At 44.4% G+C, this 26,231-nt stretch overlaps 1 protein-coding gene across 1 annotated transcript in view; it reads right to left on the reverse strand.

The window, feature by feature from the left end:
• Positions 1 to 22,028: 22,028 nt before the first annotated feature.
• LOC130166518 (B-cell lymphoma/leukemia 11A-like) overlaps positions 22,029 to 26,231 on the reverse strand; it is a 34,403-nt gene continuing 30,200 nt past the window's right edge. Inside the window, exon 3 of the mRNA XM_056372187.1 lies at positions 22,029 to 25,268. Within this exon, the coding sequence (XP_056228162.1) occupies positions 23,287 to 25,268 (1,982 nt within the window). The 3' untranslated portion in view covers positions 22,029 to 23,286. The remainder of the gene's footprint in view (positions 25,269 to 26,231) is intronic.

The raw sequence follows: 26,231 nt of genomic DNA on the forward strand, positions 1-26,231 counted from the left end.
GCAGTCCCAAATGTAACGACCATTTTCAGTTTTCCCCATCAATCTTAAAAGTCCTGCAAGGTGCATCCTTGTCACGTTTAAACACACTTCTTTTTAAATGGGCCATAACTTTAAAGGGAGTTGACACCAACTTCCCATTACAAAACAGTTACAGCTTTCACAACCTTTTTTATGAGCTTTATTGACAACTCTCCCTACAACGCTGAGCAACAGCAGTTCAATAGTTGAATTGTCCCTCTTTCTCCTCTTCCCTCTGCTTGTACTGCTGATGTTGTTCTAGTGCTACTCTGGGAATAAGAGACCTCACACTATGGGGACTTGTAAAACCACTGTCATGTTGATGGGGAGACTCAGCAGTGTGTGTCTGTGTGTGTGTGTGTGTGTGTGCGCGCGTCTTTGGATGTGGATATGAGCACACTGCAGAGACCAGTAAAATTCTGTCTGAATGAAGTCCCAGTGCAGCAGTGGTGAGTAGCGTTTGATGGCCATGTGATTTGTTTGTTCAGCCCCAATGGCCTTTTCTCCTGGCCGAGGGAGAGAGAAACAGAGAGAGAGAGAGAGAGAGGGAGAGGGAGGGAGAGAGAGGGAGACCAGGAGAGAGGGAGGGCTGATCGCTTCACACCTTCTCCCCTCCTAGCCCCACCAATGAGCCATTTAATCCTCCTTCCTACAGCTAAATCAACACCTCTCACAGACTCGGACCACCGCTGCCGACTGTACCCTGCTCCACCGGACTGTCCGTCTGTCTTGGTGGGAGTTCAGCTGTCTACTGAGTGGGTGCACAATTAGAAAAAATAAAAAAAAGAAATTCATGTCGGTGTTGGAAGACATTAATGCCTCCAAGATACAGTGCTTCATGGTGAGTCATCAACAACATCCATTTCCTCGTCTTTAGCATCTTAAAAAAGAAATTTCAAGTTCTTATCTCACATCAGTTGAAGCATCATGATGGAGAAAAAGAGCGTGAGAGAGGAGTGAGGAATGGAGGAAGAGTGTGTGAATGACACATACTAATAATGGAGAGAGAAAGACCGAAAGCATCAGAGGAAAAGAGGGTTAGAGAGAGTATGGAAGGCCTTTGATGGGTACTGTAGCTTGTGGGCGGCACATTTAGCCCGGTGTGGTAATTGTGTCTCTGGGGTGAGATCCTTGGACCTGATCCTGCCTGAGATCAGAGAACGAGGCAGATCACTACAAAGCAGAAGAAGAAAGAGAAAGAATTAGATGGAAAGATAGAGAGCGAGGAAAAGCCGTATGTGCTCGCTCCCATACAGAATTTAGGTTGATATCATTGTCAAAGTGAATTAACACATTAAAACGACATGATCTTTAAGAAGATAACACAAGCAAACTTCCAGGTCAGACAAACTTATTTGAAAGAAAAAAGTAAAATAAATGAAAAAAAACTTTTCCCAAAGTGACACGTGTTCAATTTATCCAAATAATGTCTGTTTGGAAATTTGTGAGCAGCCACCTGGCAGGTGAGTCGACGACTCCCAGGACGACCGTCCGCTCGGAGTGCGAGTTCGTCCCATAATGAGAGCAGCCCTTTCTGGGCACCAACTTTGGTCATTTAGAGTTGAAATATAATATTTGTTGCTGCCAGTTGGTCTGAAGTTAAAGCTGAAGAGATAATAAATACATGTGTCTGAGAATTGTGTGTGGTCTGTAGTAAATTTTACTTTATTTTTGGAACATACATATTACGGATTGGATAACAGATCTATTTTTTTAACTACTCTCACTGTCAGTTAAATTTGTTTCCCTGAAAAAGTCTGTTTAGGAATAAATCTATCTGTAATGTTGCTGTTCCTGAAGCACTTCTGCTGTGTTTTCTCTTTTTGTAGCCTATGTGTTTGGTATTTGTTGTATTTCTGGATTTGGAGCACGTTTCCCTTAATGTTTGTGCTTTCTCTCTTGTTTCTCTCTTGTCCTTAGTGGCCGCCATAAAAAAGTAGTCAATTTTGGCTTTTTAAATTGTGTGACGACAAGCTAGCAGTGGGGGGTGACCATCTTGGAATAACAGGAGTTGGTCTTCCCATTGTGCAGACATTGTGTGAAAACACATTAGAGTTGTGTGCGCGTGCCAGTTAGTAGGGAATGTTTTCCTTTTAATTCATGCACATCTAAATTTTTCTGATGTGGCAATGAGTCTCTCACACCTTCTGAAGATGTTGTGGCTTAACCTTATCAAAGGAGCCTAATCAGGCCAAAAGGAGCCAATGCTTTTTCTGGTCAAGGTATCACAGTTGGTGTTCACAGCAAAAAATAAGGTAGTTCTGATGAGACACCACACACATACCGAGCATCCAGACTATAATATGCCACAGAATCAACAGATTAATTACCTGCGATCGTAAAATGTAAAAGAAACAGCAGTTTAGTGCAGCGCCACATACTTAGCGCAGATGCGGCACAGCTCAGCTAATGTGTGAAAAGCTGTTCTTGGCTATTTTGCTGCGAGCCGGTGTACAGAGGGGCCACTACTTTGCTCCCTGCTGAAAGACCAACATACTCTTGTGTGAAACACCTCCTTATCTCCCTCTCCCAGAATGACCAGGTTTGTTTCCCTGCAGGCCCACCAACACACACACACACACACACACACACACACACACACACGGACACCAACACATACACCACCCAGGGAGCTAGCAAGGCTGTTCACAGACACAAGCTGATGCACACATAAAAATGTGTATGCAGTCAGACAAATTCAGATAAACAAACGTACACATGCTGGCCCTCCTCCTCTCTCTCCCTCTCTCTCTCTCGCTCTGTCTGGTGACAGCAAGAGAGCGAGGGGAAACGTGAGAGTTGGCGGTCCAAGTGCCTTGGTGTCGACTGACAGATATAATTACAGGAGCGGTCTCTAAAACCCCACCCCCACCCCCCCACCCACCCCTCCCTTGCCTTTTCCCTTTTGCTACCCCTGTGCCCCCCACCCCCGTCCCCCACCACCACCACCACCACCACCACCACCCCCACCCCCATCCCTCCCTCCCCACCCTCCAACGCCACTCTTACCCCCTCAGCCCTAACCATTATTTATTTTAGCAGCTCCAGCCCGCTTCAGAGGGCTCAGCAGCACTCACAGGGCCCCTGCCAAAAAGTGGCTTTCTGACTGAAAGCTTTCCAAACAAGCTCCGCTGGTCCATTTGGCCGAGATCCAACGCTGTGCGGTCTCCCTACTACCGCTCCCTCTCCCTCTCCCTCTCTCTCTCTCTCCCCAAGAAAAGAGGGAGAGAGGGAGTCTGGTTTGCATTAGGATGAATATGTGTGTATGTAGCCACATGTGCACCCATACTTCTACAAGTTTGTGTGTGTGTGTGTGTGTGTGTGTGTGTATGTGTGTGTGTATGTGTGTGTGTGTGTGTGTGTGTGTGTGTGTGTGTGTGTGTGTGTGTGTGTGTTGCTGGCGATCTGACCCAGACCCAGAGTGATGGTCCCTGGAACCTGAAGCCACACCACGCTATATAAACAATGAGCAGTGTATTTACACAGAGCTAAGAGAGCAGGAGACTGCGGCTCCTCCAGTGCATCACAGCAAAGCCACGTCTCTGATACTATGCAGACAACCTGTTTTTATGGCCTTGTGTGCGTGTGTGTGTGTGTGTGTGTGAGTGTGTGTGTGTGTGTGTGTGACAGGGAGAGAAGGAGACCCTGCCTGGACTCTTCTCTGGTCTACCTCACTCCCAGGTATCTTATCACTGCTGGTGAAGATAGGAGCATATGGAGAAGCTGCTATAATGGCCCCACAGATAAGTCTGTGTACAGGAGAGCGATGTGGGCAGATAACGCGTGATTAAATTAAAAAAGGTGGTCAGACACTGCAATATAATCTGTTCCATACTTCTGCCAGTCAGCACAAACATGTGGAGAAGTGCCTTACGAGTAGCGCTGGGTATCACTTTGACCTATTTAAAAGAAGTTACTTTATTCAATACCATTCTTTTAGCGATCTAAACAGGGTTTATCTGCAAAACTTATTTTCAGTCAACAAGAGAGGCCAAAGGTATCTGATCTTTAAATCTGGAACTATGTGATCAAATAATAAAATTGGAGCTGACATTTGACACCAGTTTTTCACACAGTTTTTGACTCTCGATAACAGACACATTTTGGAATATACCCAGAATGTATTTAGGTTCGACATACAGATTTACCTCTACAACAAGCCTTAGAAACAAGAGAGATAGACAGTCAGAGAGAAAAAGATAACAAGAGTGTGTGTATGTGTGTGTGTGAGCTCTGTTTGTGTGTCTCATGTCGTGGTGTTTGTGTGAGACGTTGCAGCTGTCCACTCTTCCAGGAATCAGGAACCAGACCCCATCTCACCTGACCTCCTGTGAGCTGTGGAGTGTGACCGAAAACACACACATATACAGTACATATGTATATATATACACACACACACACACACACATACGCATGCACAAGCCCCAGAGGAACAGAGCAACAGGACACACACTCTTCCCCTAGGCCAGCAGAGAGGAAGGAAGTAAGGGCTGGTGGTCACACAGCACGCCAACGGTAAACCTGCCTGTCACACACACAACAAGTTGCTGTCTCCTTTCACCAGTGTAACCTCCAAACTGAATAGACGTCGTGATGAAATATGTGGAGTTATTCATGTTTTTATTCCTTTTTTTTTTTTTTTATCAAACATGAACTGTTTCTATTCACCATCATGAAAAATATTCATATCAAAAAATTTGGTCCTGCTTGGTTTTGAAATTGTGACGCGTGGAAACTTCAGAAACAAACTATTCATGTACTTTCCAAAAGACATTATTAGACCATGACTACACAACTCGCAGGGAATTTTTGTATGTTGATTTCTGAATGTTGATGTTACAAACATTTCAGAGGTTGGGGTAAAAAGGTGAAAAAAAGTTTCTATAAATTCCATTTTAGAAGTCAGGAAAAGCCACAATCCAATGAAAACTGTCAATCCTTAAAACCTTTAAATCTTTATTTGAAGATTGCATGACTACCCTCACATGGCTTTCAATTGTGCCACACAAGAATTATTTAAAGATATTACAATGATTATATAAGAATTATTCAAACTCAAAAGTAAAAGAACTCAGTGACAAAAGTAAATAACTATTCACTTACACACTGCAAGGCAGCCAAAATATCTACAGACTGACAGGAATTTATGTTAAAATCATTTTTGAGATTTAACAGTAACAACATTTTTAAGCACTGCATGTAATGCAAATATCAAATAATAAAACACTTCTCTGTTTGGACATTTTTGGTGATACGGGAATCAGATGACCCATGTTTTGGAACAGACATCAGCTCACTAGAAAGATCTTTAACTCGAACATTTTGCATCTACAAGTAGACTACATCCCTGCAAAGTAAAATATTTATTTTGTGTGATTAATTTAATGTTTTAAGGTTTCAGGTCACAGTGAAATATTCATGACGCTCAGCACAAATTGTTCCTTCTGTAGACAGAAAAAAATGGCCAGTTGATGTTTAGGAACCTAAATGATTGAATTAAACACATTGTCTCATGAAAAAGTCAAAGTGCGCACAGTTACGTTCAGGTACAAAACCGTTAGCTGGATGAACAGGTGGGTTTAAATGTATCCCTGAAGAGCAAAGACTGTTCAGAATGAGATTCTGGAGGAAAATAAAGAGAAAGCTGATTTCATGTTTAATTGCTCATTATATGAGGATTTAAGGGCTATACTTTTTTTTTTTGTGGAAAATATACTCAATGCTGATGTTTCTTCTGGCTGGCTGATTATAAAAATCTAAAGTTGTGTTTGAAGGAAGGGACCGATTGTATTTGTAGAGTTTGGGTCAGGAGCATTTAAGAATATAATCCTATATGTACGAAGTTATGTTGTTGTCTGACAAATGCTTTACCACTGCAACAGTATTTTTGGTGTCTTATAAGTCCTTGCGGGTTCCTTATATGTGCATGACACAATAAATAAATAAAATGATCTCATAACATTAATTTTCTGTGGTTTTAGCAGCTTATAGTTGTCAGGAACAAACAACCACACGACCATAGTCCCCATTTGTCACTTACACCTATTTATGCATTCGACTGTTCAACCTATTTAATGCTTTTATTTTCTATTGCATTTCATAACTGAAAAAACATTTCTCTGAAATATCTATTTGGTTGCAGGGCACCATTGTGATTGTTTACTGAATGACAGCCAACAGCAGCCATTTGGATGACTTACTAGTTTTATGACACCAACAAAAAGTGTACAAAACTGGAACAGCTGGTTTTATGTGTGAACACAATGTCCATGTTAATAACCAGCGTTTACAGGCGCACTGACTGAGCACTGTCACAGAACAGAGAAGTGATTGTTCAGCTAGTTAGTCTGCAGTCGCTGTTTATCAGAGGGGTCAAGGCTGGCGGTTATTGTTTGAGTGCAGCCACTGGTCCTCTGCTGCACGTACATGACTGTAATGAGCAAAAGGTTGCCCTCGCTGATAACTGTCAGTGAACCAGAGTGTCACCACATACATCAATCATTCCTCCTGCTTCTCAAGTCACCTCTTTGTGTCCATTCTTTCTTCTTCTCTTCTCCTCTGTTTCCTTTCTTTTCTTTTCTTTTTTTCCAATCTTTTTATTACCCTGCAATTACAGCTTATCTGCAGTGGTAAACTTGGCCCCTCCACTTCCTTATCTCTCTGGCTGGGCAGAGCAAGGGTCTCTTGAGTAAGAAGACAGTGAGGACAGAAGGAGGAGGAAGAGAGAGAGAGAGAGAGAGAGAGAGAGAGAGAGTTGAAAATAAGTAAAATCTTGCAGAGAAGAAGAAGACCTAAAGCAAATGAATGGGCAAGTTGCTAAAAGGAAGCTTTTACTTATGACTTCCAATTGTATTGTGCCAGCCAGCACAATACATTTTCTTTTTACTCTCACTCTTTCACACTGTCAGACTGATAAAGAAAATACTGGATTATATGGGTTAATTCGCATTTACCGAATAATGCTAGTTTAAGGTTGAGGAACTTTTTTTCACTTCTACTAAAATGAAAGAAAAGGTTGTTTTTTTTAAATCTACTAATCTGCCGGGTTAATAGATATTTGCATACTCAAACATTAACCTGCGTTTTACCATCATCACTTGTATTCAAGCCTTTTCTCTTTCCCTAAACCCTCCCCCATCATCCCTGTCTTTCATTCCCTATCACCCCTCCTCAGTGTCTCTTTCTCTCTTGTCCCGGCTGGTCAGTGTGTGTGTGTGTGTGTGTGTGTGTGTGTGTGTGTGTGTGTGTGTGTGTGTGTGCGTCTGAAGGGCCACTAGGGTTAGAGAGTAGACCTTGGCCTTGTGGTCTGACCCCAGAGAAGAGACTGGTGTCTGGGTCTGAATGCCCTGTCTGACCTCGCTGTCAAAGCCTGTGTGTGTGTGTGTGTGTGTGTGTGTGTGTGTGTGTGTTGTGTGTGTGTGTGTGTGTGTGTGTCTGACAAGATGCTTTGTGTGCACATCTATATGAGTTCCATGTATTTGCGCATATGTCATCCTGTGCATGTTTGCATGCACGCACCTTCTTATGCCCATGTGTGCATCCTATTTATTTTTAACTATTTGCATGTGTGTATGCATGCATGAGTCTATCTGTGCTTGTCTGTGTTTCGTGTGTGTGTGTGTGTGTGTGTGTGCACATCATCAAGTCCTCCCACTGTGTGTTTGGGGGGTGGGGGGTGGGGGGCGGGGGAGCAGGGCTCTGGCCAGACGAGACAGAAGTGACAGGTATTGATCATCGTTCCAGTCAAGCAAAGACCCTCTCAAGCCTGTGTGCTTTGGGGAGAGTCCTGTCTGCATCCTGGGAGAGAGCGGGAGATAGGGACAACCACAATCAATGTCTGATCCTCATCTCAGAGCGGCGGGGTCAGTCTGGATTTACCTCTCCTTCTTGTTCCTGAATGACAGCAGTAAAATAAGATATGTCAGTAAACGATAATCCAAATAGCAAAAACATAAACATGTTTTTCCTTATGTCCTCAGTCGGAAAAAAAGAGAATATCAAGAAAGGGAAAAGAACACACAGTGTTGACAAAATGCAAAGAAGTTTGTCAGGTACAAAACAAGTCTAGGCACTAAATCGGCACTAGATCTTATTTTGAATGTGACGACACAAAAGCACATCTGTTTGTCCTAATTGGTCTTATTGAGAGCCTCCTCGTTTGTAACAAATAATGCAAAGGATAAGAGACGATGACATTGTTTTCAGGAGGGAGAGTTGCATACCTAAGGCTTTTCATCATCCTCGGTGCTCCACAGTCCCCCTATCCCACCTCCTTGCCCTCACCCCTTCCACAGACAAATTGATTTGCAAGGGTCCGGAGCTGGCGAGCCCTCAGAGCACCACCTTTTTTGCATACAGAGCGCTGCGGGGATAGCACAATGACTGGGTCCAACAAAAGATGAGAGGAGAGAGGGATGAGGAGAGAGAGAGAGAGGGAAAGAGGGGGAGAGGGGGGAGGTTGGTAAGGGTGGTGTTTGTGTGTGTGTGTGGGGGTTGGTTGCACCAGGCCAAACTCAGCAGGACAGAGAGAACTGGCTGGTTCAGAGGTCCACCATATCAGCTAACACACACACACACACGGATATAGCCACGGACTCACTCACACACACGCAAATAAGCACCCACACACACACACACACACACACACACACACACACATATATACACACACTTCAGTGCCCTCATGCCCTCAGCCCTCCCTCCTTGTCCCTTTATCCCTGTCTGGTTGGAAAGGTCAGTGCATGTCTGGGAAAGGGGGTCCCAGGATCCCCAAACCCCTCCATTCCACATACACACACACACACACACACACACACACACACACATACATACATACAAGCACACATGAATTAACTTAAATCTAGCAGCCCTGTCCATTCATTTTTATGTAAATTTACCATGATTCAATGATCCAATACTGTACACACTTATATACTGGTTGAGTCGGTGGTGGTGTTATGCACGCTGGTCAGCATCAGCTGAACCCCCCATCCCCTAATTCAGACAGTGTAACCCTTACTACCCCCACCCCCCCCCCACCCCCCCCCCACCCCCGACCCCAGTGAAAGAAGAGAGTGAACACATTCAAATGGAAAACACAGCCCATTGTGACCAGTGTTTTGTCTCCTCATGATGTAAATAGCTCCACTGGCCAGCAAACAGAAATGTGCAATTGTAGCAGATAGTAGATAACAACACAACCCCTGTCAGTGATGTCATCATATCACCTGTCATGTGACTTATGGTTTACTTGTTATACTTTTGCAACATTTTATGTGTTTGTTTATGTGTTTTGGCTCTCTTTACTATGCTACATATAATCTATACAATATGATAAAAGAATAACAGCATAGAATAAAGTCCTATAGGCACACATATCTGTGTGTGCATGATTGGGTGTGTTCTGAGATGATCTGCTGTCTGGCTCTCTTCCTTTTCCCCTGATGCCCCTGAGACACTGCCCCATGCACACACACACCACACACACACACACACACACACACACACACACACACACACAAGATCGCAGACACACAGTCTACGATAGAGAGGGAAACCCTCTATATCCTTCATGAACCTCCTGACCTGGAGCTCTATACAGCCTACCAGGACAGGGAGGGAAAGAGGGAGAGAAGGGGGAAGGAGGGGAGAGACCGCGGGCCCAGCTGGGGTGTGGGAGGAGAATAAAAAAAAAAAAAACCTCCCCTCCCTCCCTCCTTCCCTTTTCTCCCTCACCTCACCCTCTGCTCTCTGACCTGCGTCGAGGAGGAGGACTAGCCATGTCTGGTCCACTACATGGCTGCGGATGAGTCGTCCAGCAGGAAGCTGCAGAGAGACAGACATGTGTTTCTGATAGCCCTGATTCTGCTCTCTCACCTGCTCTGCTGCCACTCTGGAGGAGGGGATCACCACTGAACAAATACTGTAATGTTACACTGAGCGACAACAGGACGACTGCCAGTATTTAATCCCATACAGAAATGTACTATGACATTACATTACACCATATCAAGAATGATGTTGCCATATATGTCACCTATAAGGGGATATGTTTCTATTACATATGTGTATCCTCTGGGTATATGACGATATAAGTTTACAACACGTATCATTGTAAAATTTGTATATACATTAAAAATATCTATATGATGGAATTTTTATATGGTAGAACATGTTGCGACCATATATGTCAACAATATATATTTAATGTATATATGCAAGTTTATTAAAACAGTCTGAATATAACAATTCTATATAGTATGTTTTTTCTTTTTAATTTCTCATTCATTTTAAACATGTCTATCTTCTCATCCCGGGAAAGTGGCAGCAGACGTTTGGAATCCCCTGTATATAATATCAACATATGTTGACAAGCTTTGGGAAGGATATATATTTATGTAACACATGTCTACAATATAAGCATACATGCATAAATATACATATTTGTATGGGCTAAAGAAATATGTAAATTTATGAAATTGTTCCAATTTCTAATACGTTGTATATATAATTTTTACACATATGTTTTTATTTTATTTGTGTGGAAATTCAATATATGTACATAGTCTATCACATTTGCATATGGGACACCAGACAAGAGATGTAAACGACACTGATTCATCTAACTGGCATCTTGCACATCGATCTACATGTGTTTCATTTTTATAACTGTCATCAAGTTATTCTGAATGTTGACTCGGCTGAATTTGGCTGGTTATGATTAATTTGAAGGTGACGCAGACATGTGTATAAGGTCAGGCCGTCTGCACTCTCTCCTGTGTTTAGCAGTAAGCTGTTTATTCTCATTCAAACCCATACAGAAATGACACGCTTGCGTGAAATTGAAAGCATAAGGATACACCAGGGTAATGAGAATGTTTTGCTTTTGCTTTGTCTCATTTTCAGCGTCGCTCTCACTAACACGGCTACGTCTTCTCCTAAACTGCTCCTGATTCTGTGCATCTGAGAGCGGACCTTTGCTTTCATGTGCAAGCAACTAAACTGATCTTTCTCCCCCTTGTTGCACGGTATATGTTGTTAGCAATTAGTTTCATAATAGAGATGAATTACAGTAATGAGCAAGGTGTCGAACTTAGAAGCACTGATCAGTAATAATAGATAAGGAGCAAAAATTTACATTATATTACATCATTTTGCTGTGAGGCTGTGAAAAACAAACAGGAGATGGTGAAATGGAGGATGTTATGCTGTCGACCATATATATATATATATACCATCATAGAAGAAGTGATCAGAAAAAAAAAGTCAGAACATCATCTGGAGTTTTCTATAAGATACATCAAACACTTGTCAGGGAAATGTTGGGCAGGTAACACTGGTTACCAGGTGATGCACTTGGCTCTATGCCAAAGTATCCAATCCCATTCTCTGTAGCACTGCTTTTACTACTCACTGTGTGCCCTTAAGCAAGGCAGGTAACCCTCACCTGTTCTGCTTTAGAAGTGGCAAACAGCAGAATAGAGTTTTATAAAAGCAAACTCCTGGGACCAAATGTCATGGCTGTTGATGAAAAGCAGTGCACAAGAGAAGCTTGAGAAGGGCCCTCTTCTTATTCTTCTTCTTCTCCTTCTCCTTCTTCTTATTCTTCTTCTTCTTCTTCGTCAGTGTGATCTGTGCTCTGAAAGCAGCTGCCTGCAGGGAGAAATGTACAGACAAAACAGTGACATGGATCCGTGTCAAGGACAAACACACCGATAAGTCACAAAGAGAGAAAGCGAGAGCAGGAGAGAAGGTGAAGGCTTTATTGTGTCTGAATCTCTTATTTGTCCATGACACTGATGGAGTGCCATCGCTTTGTCTGTGCATGCGTGTTTGTGTGTTTGTGTGTGCGTGTAAGTGTGTTTCTGGTTACATATTTATACATCAGTGCTCTTGGATGATAGGACAAGGGGTCGTTGTTTCTTGGTTCTCCCTCACACACACACACACACACACACACACACATACACACACAAACACACACACATGCATCTATACACACACACACACACACACGCACACACCATGTTTCTGCTGGTCCTGCCCCTGATCTGGGTCAAGGGAGACTCCATTCAGGTCCATTCCATCCCCCCAGAACCCCCTGCTGCTTCTGTGCTCCATCCCCGTCCCAGCAGCCTCTCACTCGTCCATGCCAGGGATTGTTTCCAAAGATTAGACTTAATATGAATATCCATAAACAGAATGGGACTCCCAGACTGTGAAAGCTATCAAAGACATATTTGCATCTAATCCTCAAAGAACCCCCCTCCCACCCCTTACAGAGAGCTTGCTACCCCCTTTCGGCCCCCCGAAAAGATCTTACTAAACCTCCCCCGAAAAAACCCTCAAACCTGCCATCCCCCCAGCCCCCCCAAAAAAACCCTCCCCTCTTGCCCCCCGGACCATCCCATCCATTCCCCAACCGTTGGGCCAGACAAGACCAGACCAATTCTGTTGGGGATTATTTGGCTTAGTGATGAATAATGGATGACCATCTCCCCTCTGGCTCTCCACCACAGCAGCACCTCTCAATTGGCCTTGGCATCGAGCCATTCACTGGCCTGTCTGGATGGCTGTTTGGCCGGCTGGCTGGCTACCCAACCCAGGAGATCTACAGGGTGATTGCAATATTGGGAAAGTATGGGCAGAATATTAGTCATGAATATCACAAAAAAAAGAAAAGTTCACTGTAGTTATGAAGTGTCAGATCTGTAATTTGTGGATTAAGACAATAATATCAGGTGTGGAGGCGACTATTATGTATTTAAGTGTTTTCTATACATAAATATATCACATTTTTTGCTGGTTTATGTTTAAAAAAAATAAGGAAAATATGTCAACATTTATAATGACAACAATTTGTAATTTTCACTTTACATATTTATGAAAGGGTGTCTTTCTCCTTGATATATTCAGCAGAAAGCTGCTTACGGAAAATGAAATTACTGAACGCCTTTCAATAAATTAAAATATAAACTGATGGTCTTGGACACTAAGTAGACCACGGGGGCAGAGAGAGTGTTGTACAGAGCGTGGGAGAAAGGCCTGAACATTGTCCTTGCCCTGAAAAGCAAGGAAGCCACTCTTCTTTTATTCCTCCTCTCATCCTTGTTTTGCACTTTATCTCTTTTCATTCGCTCCGCTCTCCGTCTTATTTTCAATGGAGCACTTGGGGCCAAAGAGATGTCAGTTCTGTGGATACACACACACACACATACACACACAAACGCCGCGCGCAAACACACACAAGGACACACCTGGGCATAAGAGCGCCATCTGAAAGGAGACAAGTTCATCCAAAGGGCCTGGCTAACAGTAACACAGGAGGGGCCAAGTCCCTTTGTGCCCCTGGTCTGCTCAGAAGCTTCTTACCCCTCACTCTTCCTGAAGACAGGCTCCCAAGGTGCAATTCGACAAGATGGTTTTTGTACACTCATTATTTGTGACCCTTTTTTGTCTTTCATTTTCTTGTTTTACGGCTTTGTTTGTTTGTTTCTTTCAGCCAAGGGTAGAGTAGCCCTGGGTCTTTTGACGACAGCTGTGCTGCCGAGCGCTGCATAGAAACAACACAAGTTCAGCACAATGACTGACAAGCGCTTTGTAAGACAGGAGGCCCACAATGAATGTGTCCCCACTAAAGACCACCGGTTGGCCCCATAAAGACCAGAATATTAGAGGCTGCCTGGTCCAAGCAACCCCCTGGAGTACTTTGGACAACTGCGAGCTCCATCCTGCAGGACGCCAACGTCTCGGCAAATGCTCTGAAAGTTAACTGGACAGGCTGGCGACTGACGACCAAAAAAGGAAGGAAAAGGTGTGGATGAGGGTGTAAAAGTGTATTTTCAAGACTAACAAGTGTGTTTGTCTGAAAGAGAAAACAGCATGAGCTACGAGAAAGTCTATAAAACACCAAATATGGATATGTCACAAACTCTAACGCTCCCTCTTTCTATGACTCAGACACATACTCTTTGTTTCTGACACTTTGTTTACTCAGAGGTAAGTAGAAAAAAAAATTCCAAAACATACAAGTTCAACTGTAAATACTGCAGAGAGAAGGAAGTATGTGCAGGGTGTAATAAGGTCAGTCTGTCAGGTCAAGCATGTGACCATGGCCCTGCAGCCCCTCTTCCCTCCCCCCTATCCTGCTCTCTTTGACCCCAGGGCCTCAGGAATGAACCAGGAGTGAACCAGGAGTGAACCAGGAGTGGCGCGGCAGTTCTCAGAAGCTTCCAGAAACTTCCCGAGCCCTCTCGCCCCTCGACCTCAGCCGGACTTAGCCTCTGTCACCCCTGCAGCAGCTGGAGCGGCTCAGAGAGCTCTGCCGGCCCCCACAGGGAGGGTCAGAGCGGCCGTATACACCTTAAACACACGCACACATGAAAGGACATCCACATGGGAATACATATAGGTAATTATAGATAAGAAAGGATAGAGAAAGGACGTATATGTAAACATCTATACACGTGAGCAGGATCCAACAATTCTGCAAATGGAATACTTTCAAGAACATTTTTATCACCCAATGCTGATGATTTTAAAATTGTTGTTTTCCACCATGTGTGTGCAGGGCAGCCGTGGTGTGGTTAGAGTCAGGGGAAGATTGTGGTTTTGGCAAATAAGTGACGGTTGAGGTATTGTTAGGTTTGGTTAAAGGTAGTGAATGATAGTGGACATTAAAGGGGCACCACCCTGCCTACCACACCTTCACATTTCACCTCACTACATCTACGGTGGCCTGAAGGTTAGAGAGCTCGTGACAGGAGTGTCACTGTTTCAACGTTTCAATCCCCGGACCAGCAGGATTAAATCTGGGTGAGGACAAGTGAAAAAAAAAAAAAAAAAACAAGCAGTGAAGCTGCTCAGTGGTCAGCAGGTCAGACTGTGGTTGTACTTAGGAAGCCTCCAGGTATGAATGTGTGTAACTGTGTGAATGTGATGACGTAAAGGAGAGGCGGCCTTTCAGTGAAACTACCGTAAAGGTAAAACCCTGCACCGACCGTTGGCATTGGATAATACTTAGAGATATTGGGCCGCTGAAGTCATAGCTTCAGTAAAACCCCACCTCACACCACCAAATTTTTATTTTTGATATGTAACATTTCTTTGGAAAGAATGAAAGTAATTAGAGTGTAGAAGTGAATATCATTTCATTTAATTTTACTGCCTTAAAACAGTAGAAATTTAGAGCATTTTAGAGCAGCTCTTACATCTATACGGTAAATTCATGGCTTCATAGCCAGCTGTCAATTAGCTTAGCTTAGCATAAAGTAAGGAAATGAGCAGCCAACAGCTATTCTGTCACCGTCCGAAGGTAACAAAATTCCACTACCACCACAAATGAACATATTATATCTCTTTTGTTTGCTCATCTATCATCTTGAACCTGAACCATTGTTTTAAAAAGATTCAGCCTTTATAAAAATCCAACATGACCTTTATGTCCTCAGTGGCAGCTACAACCCTGGATGCAAGGCCTCAAAGACTGGAATAAAAATAGCAATACATACCAAAAAAAGACAGTTCCTATATAGTGCAGTTACGTGTCAGCTGAAGTCAATCACTCTGAGAATCCCAACTGTCATGCGTGACATAGTTTACAAGCTATAAATGATGTATTTGCTGAGTTAGTGTCCAGCCTTCACTGACGCTGAAATATAGTGGCATAAAGAGGCCAGATGATGAACTTTGCCTCTTTATTCACAGGACAGTAAACAGGCGCCCTACTGTCTCCCACTGCGCACACAGCATACAGCTCACACACACATAGACACACATGCAGGTACGTTGAAAAGCACACACAAGTCAGAGGGTACTGATAATATGACCCTGTTTTACTGGTCATATAAATTCTGCCAGCGGCGTTGCACCTGGAGAACACACACACACACACACACACTCAAATATGACCAGAAGCATACACTAACGCCGCCATGTGCATGCATGTGAGTGCACACCACCCCTGTGCACACGTTTATCCACATTTAACACACAGGTGTAAACACGGTGTGTTCTGTTCGTGGCCGAGCACCGAGGCTGTCACAGTAAGAACATGGTGCCACTCTGAGTTCCACACCCCCGCGGTTCAAGGTCAGATCAGTCGGCCTGTGGAATCTCCTGCCCCTGCCCCTGCCCCACCTCCCTCACCCCCTGACCCTCCCCTCTCCCCCAACACCCATGCTCTGGAATGAGCCACCCCTGCAGCGTGCCAAAGGAAACCCCTTCAGCGATTAGACCAACCACATACTGATACTGTACAGTGCAGCTTTGACTGAAATAGCGCTGACCCGCACAAGGCTGGCCCTTATGTATTAGTGCGCACACACTGTACACACACAGAGCTGTACAAACACTTGTGACACTGGAGAGGGAGTGTGAAGGAATGTCAGACGTCCAAGAGGTCAGTAATAAAGGCAATACCTTAGGGCTCATATCTGATTGTGCACCATGAAACAAAAAAGAGGCCACTCAATTATGGTCGCCGCTGTATTCAAGACATTCCTTCCCCCTCACCCCTCACCCCCTGTCCTTCTTTTTCACTCCAGGGTCAAAGTTTTCACCTTATCTGGAAGCCATCAGCAGTACCAATCCCACCTCTGTGACTCATTTAGTTGAAACTGTTGCATGTCGTTAAAATCCTTCTTTCTATGTCTGAGAAGTAGGAAAAAAAAAAAAAAGATCGCACACAGACATTTAAAGCAATACTTCACAAGCGAGGTAATCCAGGTCTCTGCCAAGATTTTCACTGCCAGTTACAGCACATATTGTCTAGCGGGCAGACTACGACTCAGATGTTGTGAAGGGGAAGGAGGAGGAGAAGGAGGGGTTGGATTCTGCTGTGATCCAGTTTACTATTTTGGCTGGGGCTTTCTTCTCGCTGTGTGGTCATGGGGGAGATCGGCACAGCCAGCAGGCACTGCATGAGGACACTGGCTGGCCGCAGCCCGACACAGAAGCCACATGGTCAGAGAGAGAAAGAGAAGGAGACCGAGTTAAAAGAGGGAGAGGTGTAAGGAGAAAGGCTAGCAGAGCTATAGGGTGAGGAATGCGGGTGAGGTTATTCTGGTTTTCTCTTTCATGTTCTCACATTTTCTCACTCCCTGTCTCTTCTTCCTCTCCCTCGCTGCTCCTTAAAAAACTTCCTGCTCGCTCTTGCACTTCAACTTCAGCCGCCTCTGCCTGACCAAACTTCAACTTAAGCCTCATCCCTCCATCCATCCCTCTGTCCCCCTTTTTCTCCCCCCCCTCCCCCTCTCTCTCGCTCTCTCCTCAGACAGACACAGCTACCCTCCTGGACGTTTCCTTTCTGCCGGCCTGCCCCAACAAAGGTGCTCAGTCATGTGAAACCTAATCTCCAGCCCCCCAAAACCTGACCCTTGACCCCTTCAGTCTTCACACAGCCAGAGGGGGAGGGGAGCCGGGGCAGGAAAGGGAGGCTTTTGGGAAAAGGTCACATTCCCGAAGACACTTTTGTGTATGCACGTGTGTGTCTATGTGTGTGTGTGTGTGTGTGTGTGTGTGTGTGTGTGTGTGTGTGTGTGTGTGAGCGTGCATGCACCCAATCCATTATGTGGTTTCCAGCATCAGCATGTGTGTTTGATTCTGTGTCTGCGTACAAACGTGCATGAGGGGAAGTTTGCCTGTATACTCTTGTGTGCTCAGAGGCCTTTTAAGTTTTCATGTGTGTGCATGCATGCATGTCTGTTGTACAGTAGCTATGAGTGTGTGTATGCATAGGCACACTATATGTGCGTATGTGCATGTTTGTGAGAAATCACTTTCAGCCCCGAAGCGTCACTGCCCATAGACAAAACACAGACTTTGTTTTCTAGCCGGGCCAGACCTGTAAGTCTTGTCTGGGCAGAGCTCCTCGCCTTCCACCCTGTACTGACAATCCTCAGATCTTTGTGTGTGTGTGTATGTGTGTGTGTGTGTGTGTGTGTGTGTGTGTGTGTGAGAGGCACAGTGTGTATATGTGTGAGGCACTGGGTGTCAGCTGTCCTGGGTGATTAGTGCTTTTATATTGTTCCAAGGAGCCCGGACGAGGCCCCCTCTTCACTGCACCACAGCACAGCTGCAGTCTGCCTCTCCATCTCTGCTCTTCAGCCTTCCTCTACTCACTGACACTCGTGAGACGGGCTCGGACCCAAGAAAAAATGAGCCTGAAACAGAGGCAAGAACTAGAAGAAGTGGAATGGACAAAGAAATGGAGCGGGACAGAATGCAGGAGACACGGAGGGATAGGAGAGATGAAGAGACATGATCCGCTGACAGTTGACGCGAGGAGGAGACAGTAGCGACAAAGAGGAGGAAGGCAGAGGAATAGAGGGAGAAGCAGCGGACAGGGAGAAGTGGCATATTAGGAGGATTAGAGAGTCGATTCAACGAGCCGACTCTCCTGGACAGGATTTCCCCAGCTATGCCTGGGAGGCCTCCCCTGCTTTAAACACACAGGCAAGTCAGGACAGAGAGAGAGGTGAAGTAGGGGAGGAACGGAAAAGCAAAAGAGAGAGAGGAGAGAGGCGGGGGGGGGGGGATCTTTATCTTTTCATGAGTGTTTGTGAACTACTTTCGATTAGCATAATGAACTAATAAATTCTTGCCCTTCAACAGAGAATCAGTGTATCCCCCGAAGATTTGCTAGAAATTAGTGTAACAAAAATACCACTTTTCATTTTCTCTAACATCTTGTTTTGCAAATGAAAAACAAAGTTTGACGAAGAAAGCTATTCAAGCGGGACTGTGGGCATTATTCCCTGCACGGACAACTTTTTGAAAACTCTCCTTTCAATCAGACACCACGAGTTACGAGTTAAGGACATATGTCTACATGAGGAGGAAGAGGAGGGGGCAGGGGATGGTAGGCAAGGGCCAAGAGTCTGCTATGGGAAAAGTATGTCTGCTATGCATGGGTTGTTTGGTGGCGGGATTTGTGGGCCAGAGCATTGTTGCTCTCTTGACATTGAACTTGGGAGAGACAAGGGGGGTAGGGGTATCCACCCTCCTAAACATCGTAAGTGCGTATATGTGCGAGAACACACACAGGCTAACACATTTCTCACTCACAACACCCACCCAGCCACCCCCACTTCCTTGCAACTCTGCTTTATCTTAACTGTCAACACCTGGCCTAAGCAGGAACCTCTCTCTATCTGTGAACTTTAATCTGGCCCTGCTAGGCAAACAGCGCCAGGCTCGGACAAGGAGAGCGATTAGTCTGTCACGTTGCCCTCCAGTGCTTCAGCGGGGAGAGGAGGAAACAGGGAAGGGAGAGGTCGGAAGAAAAGAGAGAGACCGGGACCGGGGAGGATATATAAAGTTAGATACAGCGTGATGAAAAAAAAAAAGAGAAAAGGAGAAAAAGAGACACGAAGGCAGAGCAAAGGCTGAGAGGGTGGTATGGTAAGAAAAAAAAAAAAAAGGAGACGGGGGCAAGACGGGGGGGAGGGGGGAAGGGGGGGGTGGGAGGGTTGTTTGAGATATAACACAGACACTTAGCTGACCTGACAAGGCCACAGACCAGAGATATGGTGGTGAACTTCCACCCCCATGACGGGTGACTCAGGCTGAGCCATGCAAACACACCTGGGCGCCATACATCCAAACAAATATACTCACAGTGTGCTTAAGCACAATGTAGCATGTGTTAAGTGTGTGTTGTGCTGGTTCATTCTACACTGAATAGTCTCATATATAGTGTTACATTTCCACTGACACCGTGAGTATACAGATCACAATAAAGAAAGAAGAGCACCACATTCAGATATGTATGTAATACTTTTTATTTTTTTCAAGACAAAATGGCCAAGTGAAGAGAATAATGCAGACAACAGCTGAAAATAGAGTGGCATCTCCGTAACTGAAAAATAACAACAACAAAATCTGTAAGTCGAGCAAGAACTCATAAATGTTGGTCAATGACCTTTGGTCATCAAACAGAGAAATTAAGCCATCACAATTCATCAGGAGGGAGGAAAATGAACTGATTTGTTTTGCAGTGACTCTGTTCTGAACAGAGTGTGTGTGTGTATAGTCATAATAAATAATGTCGACCAATGCCGTAGGTCAACTTCAAGTTCAGTTCAGAACAAATAGCTTGAGAGTAAATACAGAACACAGGATGAAATCAGGCTGAAGACCTAAATGTACCTCAATACCATCAGCAATGATAACATGTACCAAACCTTTTTCTTTCTATGATTTCACTTATATTTAGAATATGCCTTGCATATGACATGTACCATATTTAAATTACAAAGCACCATGGCTCTTTTGGCAATGACAAAACAAAATTCAAGATAACAAAAAAAAAAAAAAAAAACCTGTAGCAAAAAAAAAAAAAATGCTTTTCAGATTGATGTTGGATTGATTGCATATGACAAAAGGTCTTTTTCAAAAACGGCTGGAATGTTATCAGGTGGTACATGTTCAAGGACAGTAAAAATTTGGCTACCGAGAAAACCCAACAATAGCTTGTATTACTGCATATAAAATGGCAGGAGAGAAAAATATATAAAACAAACTAAAAAGATATGTACAACCACCTGTTTTTACCTCATTGTGGTCACTCCAGCGGGACTGCCTGAAAAGGCCATTACATGACCTCTCACCCTTGGGGAACACCACAACATTTTATTTTCAAGCATACAAATTATTCACACTATATTATCCTGCCAAATTAAGAAAATATACGGTGGCAGCTTGTTGGGATTTTTTTCACTACAGAAAAAAAGGGTACATTGAAACCTTTAAAGAGTACAGGCAAAACAGTTAAAAATACAGGCTCCAACATAAATACTATAAGTGCCTACACTAAGTGAACATTAATTTCAAATACCATTCTAAATACAGGAAAAAAGTAGACCATAAATGTGTTTTGAACATAGGAACTTACATGAGTGTGCATTTTCCTATGTGTTTTAAGTTCTCTCTATATATTTATATATCATAAATCTCTCCCCAATGCAAATTTTTGTTCAACCTGAAGACTTGTGTATAGTAAAGGCAAAAAAGATGAGAGACATGTTCATCACAATTCATTACATAGTGATCAAGTGCCGGATGTCACCAAGACAGAAAAGAGAAACAACAATAAACAATAAAAAATTTAAACAAAATTTAAATAAGGTTCTCCCCAAAAGATATCGACCTGTTACTTTAAAAAATCAACAACACAATTTACTTATCTTTTTAAATCAAATTTGTAGAATTTTTATCTTTCTGTAATGAGCAGTATATTTCTATAGTTGGTATGAAGCAGGATATTTCTATGGCGGTTCCTGCATTGATACCCCCGAGAGGCCAAACTGATGTTCAGCTCTCAGGAGGACACATGGCTGGCGACAGTTTCTAGTTCGACTCTTTTTTTCTTTTTTTTTTCTCTTTTTTTTTTCTGTTCTGTTTTTAATGCAAAGCAATGACACCACACTAATCTGTCAGCATAAGAGCAAGTTTTCCCTTGAGCGTCCAACTGTAAACTGGGAAAATTGAGCAGTGCACGTAGGTAGTACCAGATCTGAAATCCGGTCCTTATTTTATACTCAACCACTGTACCTCCGATTAGAGAGACAGATACAGAATCCAAGGCAGAGTGACAAGTGCTATATCATCAACAACGACAGGGGATGGAGATAAAGATACAACTACCACAATGAGGTCTAGAGCATGTTAACGCAAAAGAACACAAAGCGTGAACATTTTACTCTTAAAAACGTGTGTGGAAGGGGTACTTTGTTGATAAAAAAAAAGTTCTTTTTTTTCTTTTGCTAAATTCTGATTCTTGACTTTTGATTTAAGATAATTTCCAATGTGAGTTAATAAAAAAAGTTTTCAGATTACTTAAGGGTTTCTAAGATCTAATGCAGTAAAGAGAATAAGCGCTATAAGGACATAAACATTTGAATTGTAGAGACACCTGGTCAACCCACTCCCCACCCACTACTCTGACCCTCCACCCACCCCTTACCCTCATACACCCAGCCGAAACCCCCACCCCACCCACACCCAAAATCTGTCTGGCTTAGAACAACTAAAACCCACTCTGTGGTCTTCAAGTGGCTGCTGGCTACACTGCCTGCCTGGCTGACACCGAAGAAACATAATTCTGTGCTACTTACAAAAAAAAAAAAAAAAAAAAAACCTGCAAACTTTTAATTTTCAAAGAAAATAAACACTCTGGAAAATTAAGAGCTTTAAGTTGGTTAAAACGACTCGTCAGAGTACCCTCTCAGTACGGTACACATGTACCAGAAAATAATAAACACCTAAATCAAAAACTCTACACACCAAACTCCTACTCCTCTTTTAGCATGTAACATGCCAGTAAACAGAATCATAATCTGGAGAATAACAATATACATGAGTCAGGCAGATAAATGATTTACCAGAGATACACATCATCTTTTTTTTCTTTTTTCGTTTTTGTTTCAGCTGGTTCCTTATGCTCTGCTAAATCACAAAACGACAGGGTCATACAGGCGCTTGATGCAAGTACCTGCTTATTCCATATGTGCACAAAAATGTCCTGTAATCTTCGATAGCTGAAACTCCGAGCTTATAGCAAAAAGGAGGATTAACTAATGCAGGTAAAATATCCAAGGCACTCTTTGTTGTCATTTCACACCATATTGTTAATTTCATTGCTGTTTGTAAAAGAAATATTTAATGGCGCCAGTGCCCAGCTTTTCATAGGCAGCCCAATTTTTTTATATATATATCTCTTATCTCAATCTTGCATGGAAAATCTTTCACAAAGATCAGTTTTACGTGTGACCCTGCTTGTCTTGATGTTTTGATAATATGACACTGTCCAACTATGTTCCAACACAAAACTGTACATGATATGTAAAACAGTAGGTACTGTATGCAGCATGGGTTCTCATAACTAACGTTTTTTTTTTTTCTATGTTGAAGAAATCAAAAGTATCAACAGCAACACATGTACAACCAAACCCACCAGCCGAGGACAATTTTCTCTCTAAGTAGCCAAAACACACCGAGCATGCTGTCCAGTTACAAAAAATACAAAACGTGGAAATTATTGCACAATAGAAAGGCTCAAAAAGTTTTGCGTTTGATGCAATAGTATTGCCCCAATGATGGATCATGCATTCAGCTTTTTCCAGTCGGGGATCATAACAGGGCTGTACTGTGTACTGGTGTCTAACCCTGTTGTCCTTTCCCCTCACTTATCAGCTAGTTAGCCAGGGTCGCTTTTTAGCCAGTGGAGCTGAGAGAGAGAGAGAGAGCTGCCAGCACGCCGCTCTTTGCCTACTCAGTCTTAATGTCATTAGCCAGAGGGCGGTCGCTGTGCCACTTCTTCATGTGTTTCTCCAGAGTGCTGTATACACTGAAAGGCATGTGGCAGATTTCACATTTGTACACGTCCTTGCCCATCTGTCCGTGGGTCTTCATGTGGCGGGTGAGCTTTGAGCTCTGGGCGCATGCATAGCTGCACAGCTCACACTTGTAGGGCCGCTCTCCAGTGTGACTGCGTCGGTGCACTGTCAAGTTGCTGCAGTTCTTGAACACCTTTCCACAAAACTCACAAGTGTCACTCCGGCGGCCGTCCTTGGAGCTCGGCCTGCCATTCCCGCTGCCGCCGTGGGGGGTGCTGGCCCCACTGCCGGTGCCGCTGCGTCCTGAAGCGGCCCGCTCCCCGTCCAGCTCGCCGGGTGGGGTGGAGAAGCGCAGGCTGCCGTTTTCTGACGAGTGCTCAGATGAGGAGGCGAAGGGCGATTGTCTGGAGTCCCCACTTGTAAAGTTGATGAAGGGGTCCTTGAGTTGTCGTGAGGCAGCGTAGCCGGCGAGCCACTGGGAGTAGACGTTCTCTGTGTTTGGGATGGTGGGCGTGGGGGGGTCGAGGTCCTTCTCCACCTTGATGCGCTTGGACAGGGGACTGAGGGAGCCGGGACTGACACCTCCACCCAGAAGCTTCCGGGACAGGTTGTCAGTGGATAGAGGTCCCAGGCCATTGACGGTAGTGGTGCTTCCGTCCTCTGCCCGGTCTGACTCCATGGCCGACTCCTCATCAGCGGGTTCCCGGGACGAGCTCCGGCGGCGTGGGTGCAGGGCCTCGCTGTTCTGGTGGTGGCGAGCACCTTCTAGCCGCAGGCTGAAACGATAGTCATTCCTTCCCTCTTCTTCTTCCACTCCAGGCTTACTCTCAATTTCCTCCTCCTCCTCCTCTTCTTCCTCCTCCTCTTCCTCCTCCTCCTCTTCCTCCTCTTCCTCTTCCTCCTCCTCCTCCTCCTCCTCTTCTCCATTTTCGGGCATCAGGCCATTGTTCTCACTCTTGAACTTGGCCACCACTGACTTGAGGGCGTCTGTGGCGCTGCCCATCAGATCGCTTGTGCCAGGTTCAGGGGAGCTGGCGGTCGAGAGGCCGTCATCTGACTTGGCGTTAAGCGCCGACGACTTGCTCTGACAGTGCGTCTTCATGTGTCGTTTCAGTTTGCTGGCCTGGGTGCAGGCGTGGTTACAGAGGTGACACTTGAATGGCTTTTCCCCCGTGTGGCTACGCCGGTGAACGATTAGGTTGCTCTGGAACTTGAAGGTCTTCCCGCAGAACTCGCAAGACTTTGCCTTGAGAGGTGTGCCCGGCTGCGCTGCATTGGATACGGCGTTGGGGGTGGAACGTGAGCCAGAAGGTGACTGAGAGGTGGAGAGGGGGGGTGTAGCTGAAAATGGAGGCTTAGAACCTGGCTGGAATGGCTGCAGCAGCCGTTGCATAGGGTTGGGCCTGTTAGGGGAGAGAGGTGGGGAAGCGCCGGTGGCGTTCCCAGCCAGCTCACGTAGACGTCTGGAGAAGTCCATGGTCGGAGGCGGTTCTAGTGGCACTGAGTTGAGCCTCATCACCCTGTCAAAGGCGCTGGGATGGTGAGTTGCCAGGGCCAAGTCATCGGGGCTGAGGTGGTGTCGTGGTGGAGGGCTGAACAGCGGCGGGGTCCGGGGGTAGCGACCCTCACGAGGTGTGGACGCTGAATCCCGACCAGACCCGGAGCCCGGCATCCTCAGGAGGCTGTAAGGACTGCCTTCAGCTAAGTGGACGGCATGGAGGGGAGGCTGGGAGGAGGCACAGTCACCACCCATCCCAGGAGCTGCAGCGACGCGGGGGGTGAGGGGGCTGCCAGGCTCGCTCTCCAGATAGATGCGGAAGCCGTGGGTGTTCTGGGCGTGCTGGAGCAGGAACCAGGCACTGGTGAAGGGCTGCTTGCACGTGGTGCAGGTGTAGCTGCTGGGCTCATCTTTATCTGACAAAGAAAGGGACAAGCAGAGAGAAACAAAAATTTTAATCAACCTGATAAAATCATAAAAAGATTTCCTGATAACAGAAGAAGTGATTAACACCATCATTGCGAACCATCATCAAATAAAATGATGCATGTGAGTTTTTAAAATATGTAAAATGTCCAATATGATCATCAACAAGTGAAAAAATGTGGCACAATTTAACAGCAAGCTCATTTCATTTGAGGGGTTCATTGTTAATTTTGATACACCCTGACGTGCGTTACATCACCGGTTCTTTCAAACCGAAATGACTGTGATCAGATAGAAGCTTTCAAAGATTTTAATAATCTTGAAATGGCATAATTGGATGAAAATAATATTAACACTAAATAAAGCTCCCTTTTTAATTTTGTGAGTAAGAATCTTAACACGCTGCACAATGCTGTTTATAAGATGCTATTACAAAAACCTGAGATCCTGCACTATAACATATGTGAAAGATTAAATATGCATTTTTATATTTCATCAAAGCAACATTACGTTGCAGTGGGTGTACACTCAACAAAAGAATGAATAAAACAATCATGAGAGGTATCTCAGGCAGCAAATACACAATTTACACAGTTGAGAAGACAGGAATATTTCAAACAATAATTGACTTTCAATAGCACTTGCACGCTGACCTGAGATTTGCCTGACAATGCACGCCTAATCTCGTTAAACACACTCATCGCCCCTCCAATGCCTTGTTTACAGAATTAGCAAGGCTAAAGTGGGACATGTATCTGATGCTGCATATTAATGCTGAATACAAATAAGAGGTCACATGTTAATAAATTGTACCAGCGTTTATCACAAAAAACACACATTCACAGAGAAAAGAAGCAAAGGGGAAAATTGTGTATGTGTGTTTGTGTGTGGGTGGGGAGGCGTCTATGAAAATGCATTTCATGCATTACTTTTCTATTTCTGATATTTCATGC

This window comes from Seriola aureovittata, chromosome 3 (assembly GCF_021018895.1).
Source record: "Seriola aureovittata isolate HTS-2021-v1 ecotype China chromosome 3, ASM2101889v1, whole genome shotgun sequence".
Taxonomy (NCBI): Eukaryota; Metazoa; Chordata; class Actinopteri; order Carangiformes; family Carangidae; genus Seriola; species Seriola aureovittata.